The sequence below is a fragment of the Homalodisca vitripennis genome, chromosome 3, assembly GCF_021130785.1.
Source record: "Homalodisca vitripennis isolate AUS2020 chromosome 3, UT_GWSS_2.1, whole genome shotgun sequence".
NCBI lineage: Eukaryota > Metazoa > Arthropoda > Insecta > Hemiptera > Cicadellidae > Homalodisca > Homalodisca vitripennis.
In genome coordinates this window covers 179,778,325-179,794,733 of record NC_060209.1, presented here as the reverse complement: position 1 = coordinate 179,794,733, position 16,409 = coordinate 179,778,325, and the positions used below count along the sequence as shown (strand labels likewise).

The 16,409-nt window shown below is 32.7% G+C and overlaps 1 protein-coding gene across 4 annotated transcripts in view; it reads right to left on the bottom strand.

Annotated features, from left to right (window-relative positions):
• Nucleotides 1–1,947: 1,947 nt before the first annotated feature.
• LOC124357824 (multidrug resistance protein homolog 49) overlaps nt 1,948–16,409 on the bottom strand; it is a 73,048-nt gene continuing 58,586 nt past the window's right edge. For 3 of the 4 annotated variants that reach the window (XM_046809886.1, XM_046809883.1, XM_046809887.1), the window contains 10 exons: nt 15,436–15,573; nt 13,537–13,641; nt 11,648–11,809; nt 11,340–11,543; nt 11,010–11,251; nt 8,377–8,527; nt 6,847–7,041; nt 5,040–5,246; nt 3,852–3,998; nt 2,410–2,643 (listed from right to left, as the gene is read on the bottom strand). In XM_046809886.1, coding sequence (XP_046665842.1) covers nt 2,425–2,643; nt 3,852–3,998; nt 5,040–5,246; nt 6,847–7,041; nt 8,377–8,527; nt 11,010–11,251; nt 11,340–11,543; nt 11,648–11,809; nt 13,537–13,641; nt 15,436–15,573 — 1,770 coding nt within the window. In that variant the 3' untranslated portion in view covers nt 2,410–2,424. Of the gene's footprint in view, nt 2,310–2,409; nt 2,644–3,851; nt 3,999–5,039; nt 5,247–6,846; nt 7,042–8,376; nt 8,528–11,009; nt 11,252–11,339; nt 11,544–11,647; nt 11,810–13,536; nt 13,642–15,435; nt 15,574–16,409 lie in introns of those variants that run through there. The other variant, XM_046809884.1, reaches the window with a different exon arrangement.

The window sequence follows — 16,409 nt, the reverse complement described above, 5'->3', positions numbered from 1 at the left end:
CAATTCAATGATGGTCCATACCCCTCCCACGGGATCTGGCTGAGCGTTAGCAAAGTATAACTGTCCACAGTAGATCCCAAACACAAATTGAGCTATTATATTGAAGGTTTTACACATTTTAAAATAACTCATTGGTTTGGTGAAATTTCTATTTTTCCTTTGTCTATTTGTCTCTCTGCTTTCTGCGGAGTACCTCAAGAATGCATTGAACTTCAAATTAGCGTCCTAGCACATAGATTGCAATATAAATGTGAAAGACTTAAATATCATGAAACGTAACAATTATGCTTGTTTTAAAATCCATTTGTACATGATATGTTCATAATTAATTTCTACAGTATAGAATAATAATATAAATGAAAATAGTTTAAAGATTTTTTTGTAATCGCTTATCTGAGAAAGGGACTTTTGTCTGAAGTTTTTAGAATCCAAATATGATACAAGTGATGAAAAATGAGGTTGTTGATTAACCTCAACAACAAGGGCTTGATTAATTTATGTATCTAGTAATTAACGAAAGAATTTGTTATGAATACATCATTATTTTGAATAAGAAATCTGATATATTTTACTTATTATTAAAACTATTCTATGCAGATGGCAAGAAAATATAAATCAATTGGATGTTAATACTTTGTTAACTAATTAAATTGCTGTTTTTATAATCACATTTGCCATATTGGAACGAAAATCTAAAATTTATTTAATTAGCCTTCTAGGATGTATTGTTATACACGTGTGATAGTTGTTACAGTTTACCATTTTTGTTTAAACAAAATAATAATCAGTCTTAAACAATACTGACAGACACCTTAACCTAGTGTTTGAAAATATTTAACTCAATGCTTTATTGATGCATTCAACATCAATTTTCAGGATACAAACATTTAAGAAAATGTTTCATCTTGCAAACAATATATAGAATTAAGTGTTTAATAATGTCTTGTAACATGTTTAAGTTATTTTGCACTGATACAAAGTACTTATAATTCCTTTAGTTTTATTTTTTCATCTCGGTTTCCAAGAGTTTAAAGACAATAAGAGATCATGACTTGTGCTACCGTATGTGTGTGATTCTGCCTCATAATAATAAAAATGTCTTAAATTTGATGGGAAACCTGTTTCTTAAGGTGAAGATTCTTAAAAATTAATTTACAAATGATATGTAAAAATTAATTTAGAAACTAGTAATTTCATTAGTTAGTAAAATACTTTCTAGATACGCTGCACATTCATTATCTTGATTCCTTCAATCTAATCAGTGACTATATTCTAAGGAGATGCCTGGCTGTTTTTCTCATATCATATGTCCAAAATGCACCCATGATAGCTAGAGCCTTGCAAAGTTAAGCAAAAAGTAGTAATCCACTCTAACCTATTAATCAGAAAATATCAGCTAGAACAATAGCATTTTTCAAAGTAAAGGAAAGTTATTTACAAAAAATTTACATTCCATTCTGTGCTTAACATTTCCTTCTTTGAAACGTATGATCTTCCAAACACAATTATTAAAGTTAGTTGATTTTAAAAATCTTACTTAACTTGAATTCTTAAGAGGAAAAGATCCCGAATAACACATTTTGTGGTGATGTATGCATTATTAAAGATGTATTTACAAAATTACTACTCTTTGCCCAACTTTGATGTTTGTAGTGTCAGGTAGTTGATTTCTGAACATCTTATTTTGACCTCCAGAATATGTCATGAAATTACATAAAATCACTTGTAGAACATTTTGTTCCCCTGAGGATATGAAAATGGACTCTGATTACATTAAAAAAAAATACTTTCAAATCCCATACAAACACAAATAATCCAAAAAAGTGTAAGTTTACTTTGTTAGAGTTAAAACATGTTGTCATGACGTTTCCATATATTTTAAACTGGTGGTGGGAAATTTTACAATGTAGTTCATTAACTGTCTCTTGTGTACCGTGTACACCCTGACTAGCTACACTGAGTCTGCAGTAATTGTGCGTAATGCCCTCCCTGGGTCAGCAATGTAGCATGGCTACCCATCTCCACTACCACTCCTCGGTTCAGCACACATATGACATCAGCATTGGTCACAGTGCTGAGTCGGTGGGCAATCACTATACAAGTACGACCAGCTGATGCGTCCTCCAGTGCTTCCTGCACCATCTGAAACATATCTCATGAGTCAGCAATGTGGCATGGCTACCCATCTCCACTACCACTCCTCGGTTCAGCACACATATGACATCAGCATTGGTCACAGTGCTGAGTCGGTGGGCAATCACTATACAAGTACGACCAGCTGATGCGTCCTCCAGTGCTTCCTGCACCATCTGAAACATATCTCATGAGTCAGCAATGTGGCATGGCTACCCATCTCCACTACCACTCCTCGGTTCAGCACACATATGACATCAGCATTGGTCACAGTGCTGAGTCGGTGGGCAATCACTGTACAAGTACAACCAGCTGATGCGTTCTCCACTGCTTCCTGCACCATCTGAAACATATCTCATGAGTCAGCAATGTGGCATGGCTACCCATCTCCACCAACACTCCTTGGTACAGCACATATATGACATCAGCATTGGTCACAGTACTGAATCGGTGGGCAATCACTATACAAGTACGACCAGCTGATGCGTCCTCCAGTGCTTCCTGCACCATCTGAAACATATCTCATGAGTCAGCAATGTGGCATGGCTACCCATCTCCACCACCACTCCTCGGTTCAGCACACATATGATATCAGCATTGGTCACAGTGCTGAGTAGGTGGGCAATCACTTTATAAAAGTATGACCGTATCAGAAAAGTTGTTTTTTATACTCGTAAGAGAGCATATAATTTTGTTTACTTGACAATTTGTCAAACACTCAAGTCCTCTCAGCTCAACAAACTCAGTTGTGTGGATCCGAAGATGTTCTCATTGAGTACGAAAGGCCTCACAAAAATAAAAACTTATATTATTGGAGAGTTTGTTTAAATTAATATATAATTTCCAATAAGAAAAGAGCTTCAAGAACGTATTCATCGACACTCAAGTCCTCTCAGCTCAACAAACTCAGTTGTGTGGGTTCATAGATGTTCTCATTGAGTACGAAAGGCCTCACAAAAATAAAAACTTATATTATTGGAGAGTTTGTTTAAATTAATATATAATTTCCAATAAGAAAAGAGCTTCAAGAACGTATTCATCGACACTCAAGTCCTCTCAGCTCAACAAACTCAGTTGTGTGGGTTCATAGATGTTCTCATTGAGTACGAAAGGCCTCACAAAAATAAAAACTTATATTATTGGAGAGTTTGTTTAAATTAATATATAATTTCCAATAAGAAAATAGCTTCAAGAACGTATTCATCGACACTCAAGTCCTCTCAGCTCAACAAACTCAGTTGTGTGGGTCCATAGATGTTCTCATTGAGTACGAAGGGCCTCACAAAAATAAAAACTTATATTATTGGAGAGTTTGTTTAAATTAATATATAATTTCCAATAAGAAAAGAGCTTCAAGAACGTATTCATCGACACTCAAGTCCTCTCAGCTCAACAAACTCAGTTGTGTGGGTCCATAGATGTTCTCATTGAGTACGAAAGGCCTCACAAAAATAAAAACTTATATTATTGGAGAGTTTGTTTAAATTAATATATAATTTCCAATAAGAAAAGAGCTTCACGAATGTATTCATCGACACTCAAGTCCTCTCAGCTCAACAAACTCGTGGGTCCATAGATGTTCTCATTGAGTATGAAAGGCCTCACAAAAATTAAAACTTATATTATTGGAGAGTTTGTTTAAATTAATATATAATTTCCAATAAGAAAATAGCTTCAAGAATGTATACCCTAGATTGTTCAGAAAAATAACCACAGACCTTTTCGCTATGAGAATCCAAAGCTGATGTAGCCTCGTCTAGAATGAGGATGCGAGGATTTCGCACCAGAGACCGAGCAATTGCTATCCGCTGTTTCTGTCCCCCAGACAGTTGAGTACCTTTCATGCCAAGTCTTGTGTCATATCCCTGCACAATTTCAGAACAAAAATATAATGCTTTGATTGAGGATAGATCATGCAATCACAAGAATACTGTGTGTAGATACATAAATAGCGCTACTACTAACTATTTTGCACTGAGTTGTGCATCAGTTAGTTGTAATTTTCAGTGCATGTAATAATTGTTAAGAATTAAATTTAAATATAACTTTTTTATCAGTTTTAATTCATACTGTTTAATGCTGTTTTGTAAAATATTTAAAATTTGTATTCTGCTGTTAGCTAAGTGAAATCAGAACATTTCAAAGCAGTAACACATTTTAGCATTGAATAACATATCTATTTAAATTAATTTAATAGTACTAGAGTATGTATTTAAATTTCAATAGTTAATAAAACAATAAACCACTTATAAAACAATAAATCACTTAAGCAACCCTAGTCTTTGCAGAGTGTATAAAAAAACTAGGGTTTCAGCAAGATTTTAGGATGCAAGTTTTAGAGGAAAAAATTGATAAGAAGTATGGTTACACCAAAATTAATTCCCCCGATAGAATTCAGTTAAGAATTAATTAAACTAATTATCAGTGCTCAAGCAGATCCCACAATATTTTGATGCAACTGCAAGATTATTCATATTTAAAATTTCTTATGGGCCACTCTATATTTTCTTGCAACTTTAGGTATAAAACAACAATTTAAAATGTATTTATTCTTGACTGTATTTAAACTTACTCATTTAGGAGCTACATCTAGTAAAGTTTTCTTTAATTAAACATTTTTGCACATTTAAGAACCGTGGTGTAAGTTCCAAAGTAATAAAAAAACGAATGACGTTATTGATAAAGTGAACTATTAGTATGTGTTTATGTTCAGCAATAAAAGAAAATATAGTCTGTTCCATAAGAAATTTATAAATTGGTAGCCAAATTTTTAAGTTTTAAAATCAAATTTTTAATTATCACTAAAAAGTATGTGAAGTACCCTATTTAAACTTTCCTGTAAAATTAGTAGTTTTTGAGGTACCAATGGTGGTACAGATAAAGTTAATACCCTGAATATACATTACCGCTGGTAGTGATGTGACAAAATTGTGCACATTAGCCATCTTTGCCGCTGTAATAATCTCGGCCGTGGTTACAGTTCTCTCATTGTCTCCGTACGCAATGTTCTCTGCAATAGTCCGGTCAAACAGTACAGGCTCTTGAGAGACTATGCCAATGCCTGCTCGCAAACGTCTCAGAGGAATATCAGTAGTGTCTTGGTTATCTATTTTCTGAAAAATATTAATTTCATTAACACTCATTCAACCAATTTTGAAAAAATCATTATTTCTTAATCCTGTTTTGTTCCTCATAAACAAATAACACATTAATGCCATAAATTCGTACAAACTAGTATTCCTCTGTTTCAAGAAATAAAAATAGAAAAATGTCAATAAGATATGGATAAGTAATGGTTCTTTTGAATGCTTTGGATCAGCTTGTTAGACAGGTACACTCATCTTTTGAGGACAAGGCCTTTGCTCCGGCTACATTCTGTGACTTGAGCAAGGCTTTTGATTGTGTCAATGGTAAAATTCTCGTCACTAAATTAAAATTTTATGGATTTTCTGGGTTTTTAATCATACCTCATTAATCGTAGACAATTGGTAAATGTCAATGGTAAGTGGTCGGAGAAAACTACTGTGGAGTGGGGTGTTCCACAAGGCTCCATTTTGGGTCCCCCTCTTTTCTTAATCTATATAAATGATTTGCCTTAGTTGGTTAATTTGAAAACCATTTTGGATGCAGATGACACTAACTTTAATGATCTTGAATTGTAGGCAAAAGATGCATTAAAAAATGCCTCAAATTGGTCTCATACAAAAGGGTTGTTGCTTAATAAGGACAAAACTAAACGAATGTTATTTAGTCTTAGGCACAATTCGGATTAATTGGATGATAGTTTCTCAAATATAGTAAAGTTCTTAGGTATTAATATAGACAAAAAATTGACATGGGGAGCTCACATTGTTTACTTAAATAAAAGACTGTCATGATTTATTTATCTCTTGAGTATACTGAACGAAATAATACTTGTAAATTACATTAGAGCTGCATATTTTACCTTCTTCCTATCTGTTTTTAGATATGGACTGGTACTGTATGGTAACTGCTCTAGGATTAAAGAAATATTATTACTGCAGAAAAAGGCTACTAGAGCTCTTAAAAAATATGAGCCTAGAGAACATTGTAAACCACACTTCTAGAACTTACGATTCAAAACTGTTATAAATGTATATGTATAAATATATATATATTAAATTTAAACATGAAATTCATAGCCATAACACGCGTAATAAAAATTATGCTGAAACTGGACAATGTCATTTAAGCAAAACCCTTAACAGTCATGTTGTGGTATCCCTGAAGGTTTTTCATTTTCTTGAAAGACAAATTAACTCATATCCCTTTGACAGATTTAAAAATAATTTCTATTCCTGGCTGTTGGAGAATCCATTTTATAGCTTAGATGAATTTTTCTAAATTAAAAATATGGATTTTTAATGATTATTGTGTTTTTGTATTCTGTTACAATAACTGTTGTGCTGTATAAGCTTAATTATTGTTAGTTTTAAGATTTTGACGTGGCTGAAATAATGAGCTGTATTTATGACTTTGTCAACGATGTTGTGTATTTTTGTGGCAAATAAAAATGATGAAATGAAATGACTATAATTGTAGACTTAAGACCATTCAGCCATTTCAAGGCTGGTGTTTAAGGTTGACATTAACATCTCACAAATATCCCGTTAAATTGCCTATTCTTGTATACCCTTAAGACCAGATCTAAAGCTTATGCTGACAGTCAGAGATAGTCCTTAGAAAACTCACTACTGAGCCAGTAATTGGGTCGTAGAACCGCTGCAGCAACTGTATGCAGGTAGACTTGCCACATCCACTGGGTCCAACTAGCGCTACCTTCTGGCCTCGTCCGATACTCAGCTGCAGTCCTTGTAGTACCTTCACCTCCGGTCGGCTTGGGTATGCAAAGTGTACAGACGAATATTCAATCTCTCCCTCCACTTTCTGTAAGGTAAGGCAAAATAAAAATCTCAATCAAAATCACATGGTAAATACAAAAGCTTTATTTCTTGGTGTTAATAATGTTCTTTAACAATTAGAGTGGTAATTTGGCTGTTTTAAAGAAAATATCTTAAAGAATCTTCTTCTTAAAGTAATGAGTTCCAACAACTCCATGGCCGTCTACCTCTCCGGAAACACTTTATGAGACTAGGACTGAGTGACTCAGAAGTTTGTAGATTCTGCAGTGAGGATGAGGAGTCATCAGACCTATCTCTGGCTGGACTGTCCAGCCATCTCAAAATATCGACTCAGGTGGATAGGAAAAGCTTTTCCCGAGCCATGTGATGTGAGAGAAGTAAACCCCAGATAGCTAGCAGAGTTCTGCTATAGCATGCAGCTTGATGGGAACTAAGAGTTAGTGGATTACAAAAGACTTCATGTCTAAGTGCAATGGGCTTGTTAGATATACTTAAACAGGAAATAAACAATTCTGTACTTACTGGTAATGAATATAATTACCAAGATGGGCATGAAATGTTCAAACTGTATGGGTGATATACATTATGGTTTACCTCAAATTACCAAATAAATTGTTTCAATACAATACTTTGCCATTCAGTTATCCCATTACTTCATTTTTCTCCATGTTAAAAATAATTATTATTCCCTTTGTATATTTAATATTACAATTTGTGACAAAATTCACGTTTATTACAGGAGCCTTATTGTGTAATAAAACAATACACAATACCTGAAAATACAATACTTTCTTTTATTTTTAGATTTTAGTAGGTAATTAATATAATTACCAAGATGGGCATGAAATGTTCAAACTGTATGGGTGATATACATTATGGTTTACCTCAAATTACCAAATGGAAGGAAGTCAATGGAAGGAAGAAGAATACAGTGGATGGGGCATGTGAAGAGGATGGGAGATAATAGAATGCCTAGAATAGCACTGGAGAAGGAGGAAGGAGGAAGAAGACCAAGAGGAAGACCGAGAGGAAGATGGGAGGACCAAGTGTGGAAAGACATAGAGAGAAGGGGACTACAGAAAATACAGGTGGATGAAGAGGAGACCTGGAACGATAGACTAAAGTGGAGGAGGCTGTGTACGACGACCCGTGAGAACGGAAACGTCTGACGATGATGATGATGATGAGTACGTAATTAAAATCTTATTAAATTTTAAGGTGTAAAACAAATGTCTGTAATTAGATTGTAATTAAGATCACTGAATACCAAATTGTGTTTTACAAATATTTCTGATATATTCAGTTGGTAGTTGATAATGGACCACTATCAATTCACAGGACATAAATGTAAGAAACAAACCGAAATGCTGTGGTCACGTGAGTATATCTGTGGTTTGCGGTCCAGAATCCTAAATAGGCGCCCCGCTGCCGTTCTGGCTAGTTGAAGGTTGGGAGCAAAAGACAGGACTTGGGCTAGCATCCAGGCTCCAAATAGTAGTGCTTCTGATACTCTGGAAAAAGACAATAATGTTTTAATGTCTTAACATTATAGCAACAGATACACATGTCAGGTAACCTTTTAACGCTCTCTTTGAACCAAACTCATGTCTTAGAACTAATATTTCTCCCCCAAATCAATTGTAATGAATTTTTTTTTAATATTGCATGAACAACATCCTAAAACATTTAATTTTCAAACAATTTATATATGCTCATTGATCGGTCATTTTGTACATTATTAATCGTTGTATTTGTTTAATAATAAAATAATGAATTAGGCTAAAAATATTTTTAAGTAAACCTGTGAGGGATCAGGTATATTTTTTTAAGAATAACATAATCAGAATCAGGTTTTCTCAAAAGAATTCAAGCATTAATATTAAAAATCTTTTAACAATGTTAAATACTTTATCTTAACTCAATACTTTGGTATCATGGCAGACTGTTAATTGAATCCCTCATTAAATGTATGCATACATAGTGTTAGACTCTGTTCAAGGTATTGAAGTTTAAAATCATATAAATCTTATTTGATTTTTTAAAATTTAATCTATAGTAAAATGATAAATTTTAAAGTTAGAATTTAAGATTTTTCCTTTGTATTAAAATTGATTAATTTACTTCAAACTAAAATACAATCGAAACAACGATAAAAATTATACTGCTCACTTGATTTTAATAACATTCAGATATTACATCTAGTTTATAGAACATCTGATAAACTTAGTCATTTTATGTATTTTATTTGAAAGGTACTTAAGCCTAACAATCCCACTAATATTATAAATGTAAAAGTTTGAATGTTTTGAGGTTTGTCCTCGAATCATGCTGAAACTGCTATACGGATTGTGCTGAAATTTGGAACAGGTATAGCTTTTGGTCTGAATTAACATTTAGAGTGCTTTTTACCACCCATAACACATTCATTTCACCAAATAAAGTCGAATTCAAATTGAAAAATTAGTTTGTTTACATTAAAATGTTATGATAAGAACGAAACGTATTTTGACAGCTGTTGACAGCTATAGTTCGACAAACTTTCTGAAACATCTGTTTACATTTGAATTTTATCAATAATAAGTAAATAGTGCTTGATCAGTAGTGTAATGCAGATAGTAAATAAAACATTAATATATAAATTTTACTCCAGATTGCGCCAGTGACGAATTAAAATCATCTAATGCATTAAATACTGTTATAAAACAAACCTTAATGAACAAAGTTATGAATCTTTTCACATAGGTTACTTTAAACTGGTGGGCTTCCTTGACATTATGATATTACATTTTAACAATGGCTTACGGAAAAACAGAGAAATGAATACTAACATACCTTAACGATTCATTCTTTCCCTGGCTACAGTCCAAAAAACAAGTGTAATGCAAAACTTTAATAACGATTATTTTGGAATGTTGCATAACCTTAATAAGGATTTCCCCCTTATACCTGAAGTACATAAGAAGTAGGTAGGACTTCCCCCTAGGTCGTAATAGGCTTTTCAGTCCTAGCAAACTCAACTATACCAAACGAGTTTGACCAAAATAGATTTCCGAGAACTATATAATTGAACGTATATAGTATCTTAATCGAGGCAATATGGCAAGTTTACCTGTGACATAGTAGGTAAGTGAATTTAAATGGTCTTAAGTAGGCACTTTTTAACCGAAGTAGACATCTCGGTCCTATGTAAGTATATATTTTTTCTTCGTCAGAACAACAAGGCAAGCTACTATGGTACTGGAAATATCTTAGACCTGAAATATATGACAAGGAATGGAAATATATGCTTTTTGACCAAAGTAAGTTTCCGAGACCTGTGTGATCCGAGATTTGTGTTTTCTTGATCGGGATAACAAGGCAGATTCAGCTGTGACGTTATGTATATAATTAATTACAACCAGAAATGCTCCTACACGTGCCAAACATGAAATAATAATTAAGTTAAAATCTGATACTATTTACCACAAACTTAAATAATATCTACCTGATGTATGCCTACTTACGTTTTAAAATGTTTGTAGGGCTCCCATCATATTACATTATAATTGCTTTTTATAAGGAGTTCGGTTCTAAAAATTGCGTGCAAAGCCGTGAGTAACAGCTAGTATATAATATTTACTTCAAAAATAATATTTAAAGACTGTATTTGTTAAACATTGTTATAACTGTTTTTATTACATTTTTGTAAGTTATTAGCTACTAAACAGTAAATAAATTGTAAAAAATCTTAAAAAAAATTATTTATTTATCAATGAAAGCAATTGTAATGGTAGGAGCTAAAACAACACTGCTCCGTCATCATCAAATTATACACAAAGAAATAATTAAGTACATTGTTTAGTATGTAAATACAGATTATGTCTTTCTTTAATTAGTACTTTTTAATATATTACAAATCTGCTACCAATGTTTGCTTGTGGTGAATAAGTTAATCAATGTAATAATTTCATAGTGAATATCGCTTTAAGTGAGAAAAAATATGATGCTAAGTACATTATAATATTTCTGTAAGGCTCGCCCTTTCTTGCGATGAGGTAACCGCCAAATCCGAGGCTGAAGGCGTAGGAAAAGTTGGTCGCCGTGTGACCAAAAGCGAACACAAGCCCACGAAACCTGGTCTTGCGTCTCAGTGACGCCTCAGCCTGGGCCAACTTGCGGTTGTAGCGGTCCACTATAGCACCTTCCTGCCCCAGGCTGTGAACCGTCCGTACTGAACTTATGGCTTCCACTGCTACCTGTAAAAAATAAATTTGTGTGTTTTATCAATTTGTTAGACTCAACAGAAGAGGCCAAACAACTTTCAAATTTAAAGTTGACATGTACCTTGGTAGCATCTTCTAAGGCTTGCTTCTCTACAGCACCCTCAGCCTCCATGACTCTGCCCTCGAGCAGGACGGAGAAGAGGATAAAAGGCACACAGATAAGACACATAACGGTCATCTTCCAGGAGTAGAAGAGTGACATGACAGTCCCGACCCCCAGAGTACTGAGACCCTGCAGCAGGGTTCCCAACTTGCTTCCTGTTGCCTGTAAAAAACTGAGAATTGTATATTTTATGTGTATATCAACAATATGCTTAGTTTGATCCACATCATAACCAATCAGATGCAACTGAAAAGTAGACCACTTACTCCTTGCACACTGGATGTATCACTTGACAGCTTAGCACAGAGACCACCGACAGAGTTCCTAGTATCGTCGAACCATGCCATATCCTGCTGCAGCATGGCTCTAAACACGTTCACTCGTAGACGAGAAGTCATTCGTACCCCAGCCATCGTCAAGCTCGATATCTGTAACACATTACACAATTGTGCAGTCTTCTTACTGGTCAGTCCAGACATTTTTTGTAAAGTCTTTTGTGTTTGAATATACAGGGTGTCCATAATTTACTCTACCGAACTTGACAACTTGATTTGGCAGGTCAAAATAATCAAGAAATGTCATGTAAAGTGTAGTCCTAATTTGCTTAGTTTACCGTCTGTTTCTGTTTTCTTTGGGAAAATAATGATAAGAATGTACAAAGCTGAAACTTTGAACAGGCTTTAGTGTAATTAAGACCTGTTTTTAAAGATTTTTGAAATAATATCATACTAGGTTTCAAAATGGCACCCATACAAAATTTTCAAACTTTAAAAGCTTAAAATGGGTGAGAACTTATACAAAATTAGTAAGAATAATGGGTTACATTTAGAGGAACATTTTGATACCAAATTTATTCCACTAAGACAAATAAACAACTGAACAGTAAAGGTTTTATAGGGTGCCATTTCTCACTTAAAATATATTACTCTCATTATTAATGTTGTCTGCTGTTTAAAAATCAGCATTAACAGATAAGCCCATTGTTTTCTTTTTTACTCATACAATTTGATTGGGTTTAGTAGCCTAGATGTTGTTTTGCCAAATTAATCTTTAAATTGTGTTTTATTTTTTTATATATTGTAACAAAATAGGCCCTACTACTATATAAAAATAAACTTAGTTGGTTTACACATTAAAAATATTATATTGATTATATCTTTAAATGAGTTGATTTACTAAATTTACTACAGAAATTTAGTATATAAACTAAAAATTTTATAAAAATATAAAAATTTAGTATATATATATATAAACTTTTATTACTTGAATTTAAGCTGATTATAACATTTCAAAACTGACACTACTATATAATTACTGTTGACTATACATAGTAAACAATCTCATTTACAATAAGCAAAACTAAAATATTAAAAGTATGTAAACTTATAATTTTATATCTAATGCTAGTTAGTGGTAATATTTATTTTCATAATTTTGCACTTTTTGATCATATTAGAAAAACTTTTATAAAAAAAATAGAACAATCATAACAAAAAGAGAGATACATACTAACAGAAGTAAGTAATAAATGAAGAGCGATTCCAAATATTTACGTAGGGACTACAGACAGTAATTTAAGTAGAGCCAACGATTACATAAAAATTTGATTATTAATCACAAAAATTATGAAAACAAAACATGAAAATTCTATTACATCTCTAAAATGTTTCTAACTAAAAATGTTGTTTATTTAACATTAAATTATTTCATACACAACACTTACCAGTATTTAACAAACCCTTCTAATTTTACATAAGTTTGCTGGTCCAATTCAATTGTATCATAATAATAATGCATATTAAGGAACTTCAATAAAAATCTAATATCCATGAAATCTAGATTTTATATCTAAAGTTTTAAAAAGAAGTATATTTGTTAATAATCATAGACATATCAATCATATTTGTTAAACACAACAATAGTTATAATATTAATTATAAATTATTGTAGTTTTAACATGAAAAAAGTTACCTGAATGTTTAGGTATTTAAAAATTAGGATCTCTAAGTTCATTTCAATTAATAGTTGAATTGAAGCAATACTGTTCATATTCAGAAACACACTGAATAATGCAGATGTCTCAGTATTAATTATATTTTTAATTGCATGATTGTGTTTATATTTTTGGAATTTACTTTTGTCTATGTAATATTACCTGTAGGAAGACACAGGTGAAAGCAATAAGACCCACAATGACGAAAGCAATCGCATATCCATTAGTTGCGGCTATTACATCATCATCATTTGGCGATGATAAAGCCTAAAACAGACAAATTATTGTTTTAATCTGACAACACCATTATTTACATTAATTTGTCAATCTGTCTCAATCCAAATAGACTTAGAAGGTTGAACACATCAGTCTTCAACCCGAACTCTAGATGATAATGTAAAATATAAAAATTAGTCAGAAGTTGATGTCTTTGCTGGATTTGGACACAGCATAAAATGCTGGAAGTTTAAAGTGTTGCATGAAATACAATGATATTGTACTCTATGTTGTCATCTGTGCGTGATTCTCTCAGGGGATTCTGTTATAATTTCAAAAGAGAAATCATATTCAAAATTCTCTCTTCATTTTGTATCACTAAAAATTAACTTCATGATGGAAATTGTTCTTAATTTAAGGTGTTTGGTCAATAAAAGGTCTATTTTTGTGAAACTTTCTTTAGTTTCCCATCTAGTATTGATGTATAAAACTAAAAAGTGTATGGATTCCAACTGTATTATTGACATTATTAGTGTGAAGCAATACGTTTGTGGTTGGGTAATTTTTTAATTTTATAGTCATAGCCCTTCGCTGAAAGACAATTTTGCTGAAAGCAGTAAATGTAGGATTTTTATTAACCCATGGGGACTTATAAGCATTTTAAAATAGGCGATTTAGGGCAGTATTGTAAGCGAACAGTAGGAAATTTGTTGAAAATGAGTTATTTACACTATGTATAGGAATTATGACTTAAGTAAATACAATGTTTTCAAATACAATTTTGAAAAAAATATTTTTTTATTAATTATAACATTTTAGAAAATTATGACATTTTAATAACATTCTGCCTAAAATATCACATATTTTACATATAAAGTGTGTCATTATCTTTAGTATAGATACAGTAAATAGTTTCCCTCCTTATCATCAGCTGTTTTTCTGTTGAATAATTTTAAGATAATACAGTAGTTTGTGGTTTAATTATTACTTCTTTAAATCCTACAATTCCTATTTCTCTTTTCCTGACCACAGGGAAGGTTGGTGGCTTTGTCTTAGAGAGCTTTATTTCTTAAATTAAAATTAATTAATACAACCAAAACTGATTGTACTATTGTAAATTAAACTGTTTATAGAAATATTTACTCAAGTTCGCCCAGTGGCAGGTTGTATAAAAAAATACTTCATATTAAAAATGTTATTTATGTTTAAGGAAGTTTGTTGGGTTCCTCCTTGGATTTCACACTCTAAACCTAGTTTTATAAAATCAACACAAAACTAGGTTGTGTGTGTTGGTATTTGGGTAAACACAAATACTTTTAATGGGTTTACCCATAGAGTAATGGTGATATCCGATATCTCTTCCACACAAAAATTAGATTACCTCGACAATTTCAATAAAATGTAGATTTATTATATTTTTCAGAATAATCCAGCATTTGACAACATAACGTAAAAGTATATCTGCATCAAAGCTTATTCTAAACAAATAGCTGTGACTTAAAAAGGTGATTCCAGCACATTCGTTAACTAAATCACAATTAATTGTTGTCAGTCAAATATTAGAACAATCTGTCTAATAACTCTCTATAAATGAGTAATATATAAAACGTATGTCAAGAAGTTAACGCTTCTGTAAACTCTAATTAGACAAAACATGTAATTTAAAGCACCTACAAAACTTCAATTAAACTGTAAACTGGTAAATTTCAAAGAAAAACACTTACTTATACTTGAAATCCTAGTCTTGTTAACTGTTCAAGTTTAGTAAAGCTGTGTATTATTCAAACACAATTTATAAACTTAAATTTATATATACTAGTCAAGTCTCGGAAGTACAAAACTCACCCCGTACATGTTCCCGAAGAAGATGGCACTGGCCGGAGATGTGCACCCATTGAGGAACGAGGCGACAGAGCCAATCAGCACGTAGGGCCAGTCAGGCTTGTTCAATCCCACAATCCTCATCACTGGACACTCGTAAAGCTAAAAAGTGACATTTAAAATACTAATAAATCTAGTAACTTTTGGAAACATTAATGGTAAAGAATAGTGTATATGATAAAGATAGGACTTTGGACAATGTGAATGTTGAGTTTAGCTCCAGTTCAACTTTCTTTTAGTGCAGCGTCTGGAATCTGACGCTGTCACAGACTTGACTCTTGGAAAAAGGTTCTGTGACGAAGAAGCTCAACTGAACTCTACATCGTTTAGACATCAGAGACACCTACACTACAAAATAGTATAGTGTAATCTAGGTGAGGAGGTATTCTCATTGTCTCATCAGGTGCACAATTGAATGCACAACAATGTTTTAGACACTATCGATAAGCACGTTGGAGCAACCTAGTTTTCTACACAACATAGTTAGGGTAGAAAAGGTAGATTCAGTGTTAATTTTGATTTTAGCTCCAGTCCACCTTCTTCTTAGTGCAACATCTGGGAGATTCCAACTTTCACACTGAATCTATTCTTCCCACCATAGCTAGGATGTTTATCCCACCATGTTTATTTAAGACCACTTATGGTAATTCTGAACTGCAGAATCATCTAAGCTATGGTCATTAATGCCGTTAACAATCAAATTAGAGGTCCTTTTTCTGGGTGAATTTGCAAGAGTTGACTTGCTAAGAGTTACTGCTCTTATCACTTGATATGGCTTGTACAGGAATCTGTAATTCCAGATTGGGCATCTATAATGTATAGCCTTTTGCCATCTCTGCAGCCAGAAAACTGATTTTTGAGCATATTGCATAAACTGCATATAATTAATGTGCGATTTAGAATACTAGACGGTATTATCAGTTAATCTTCATATAAGC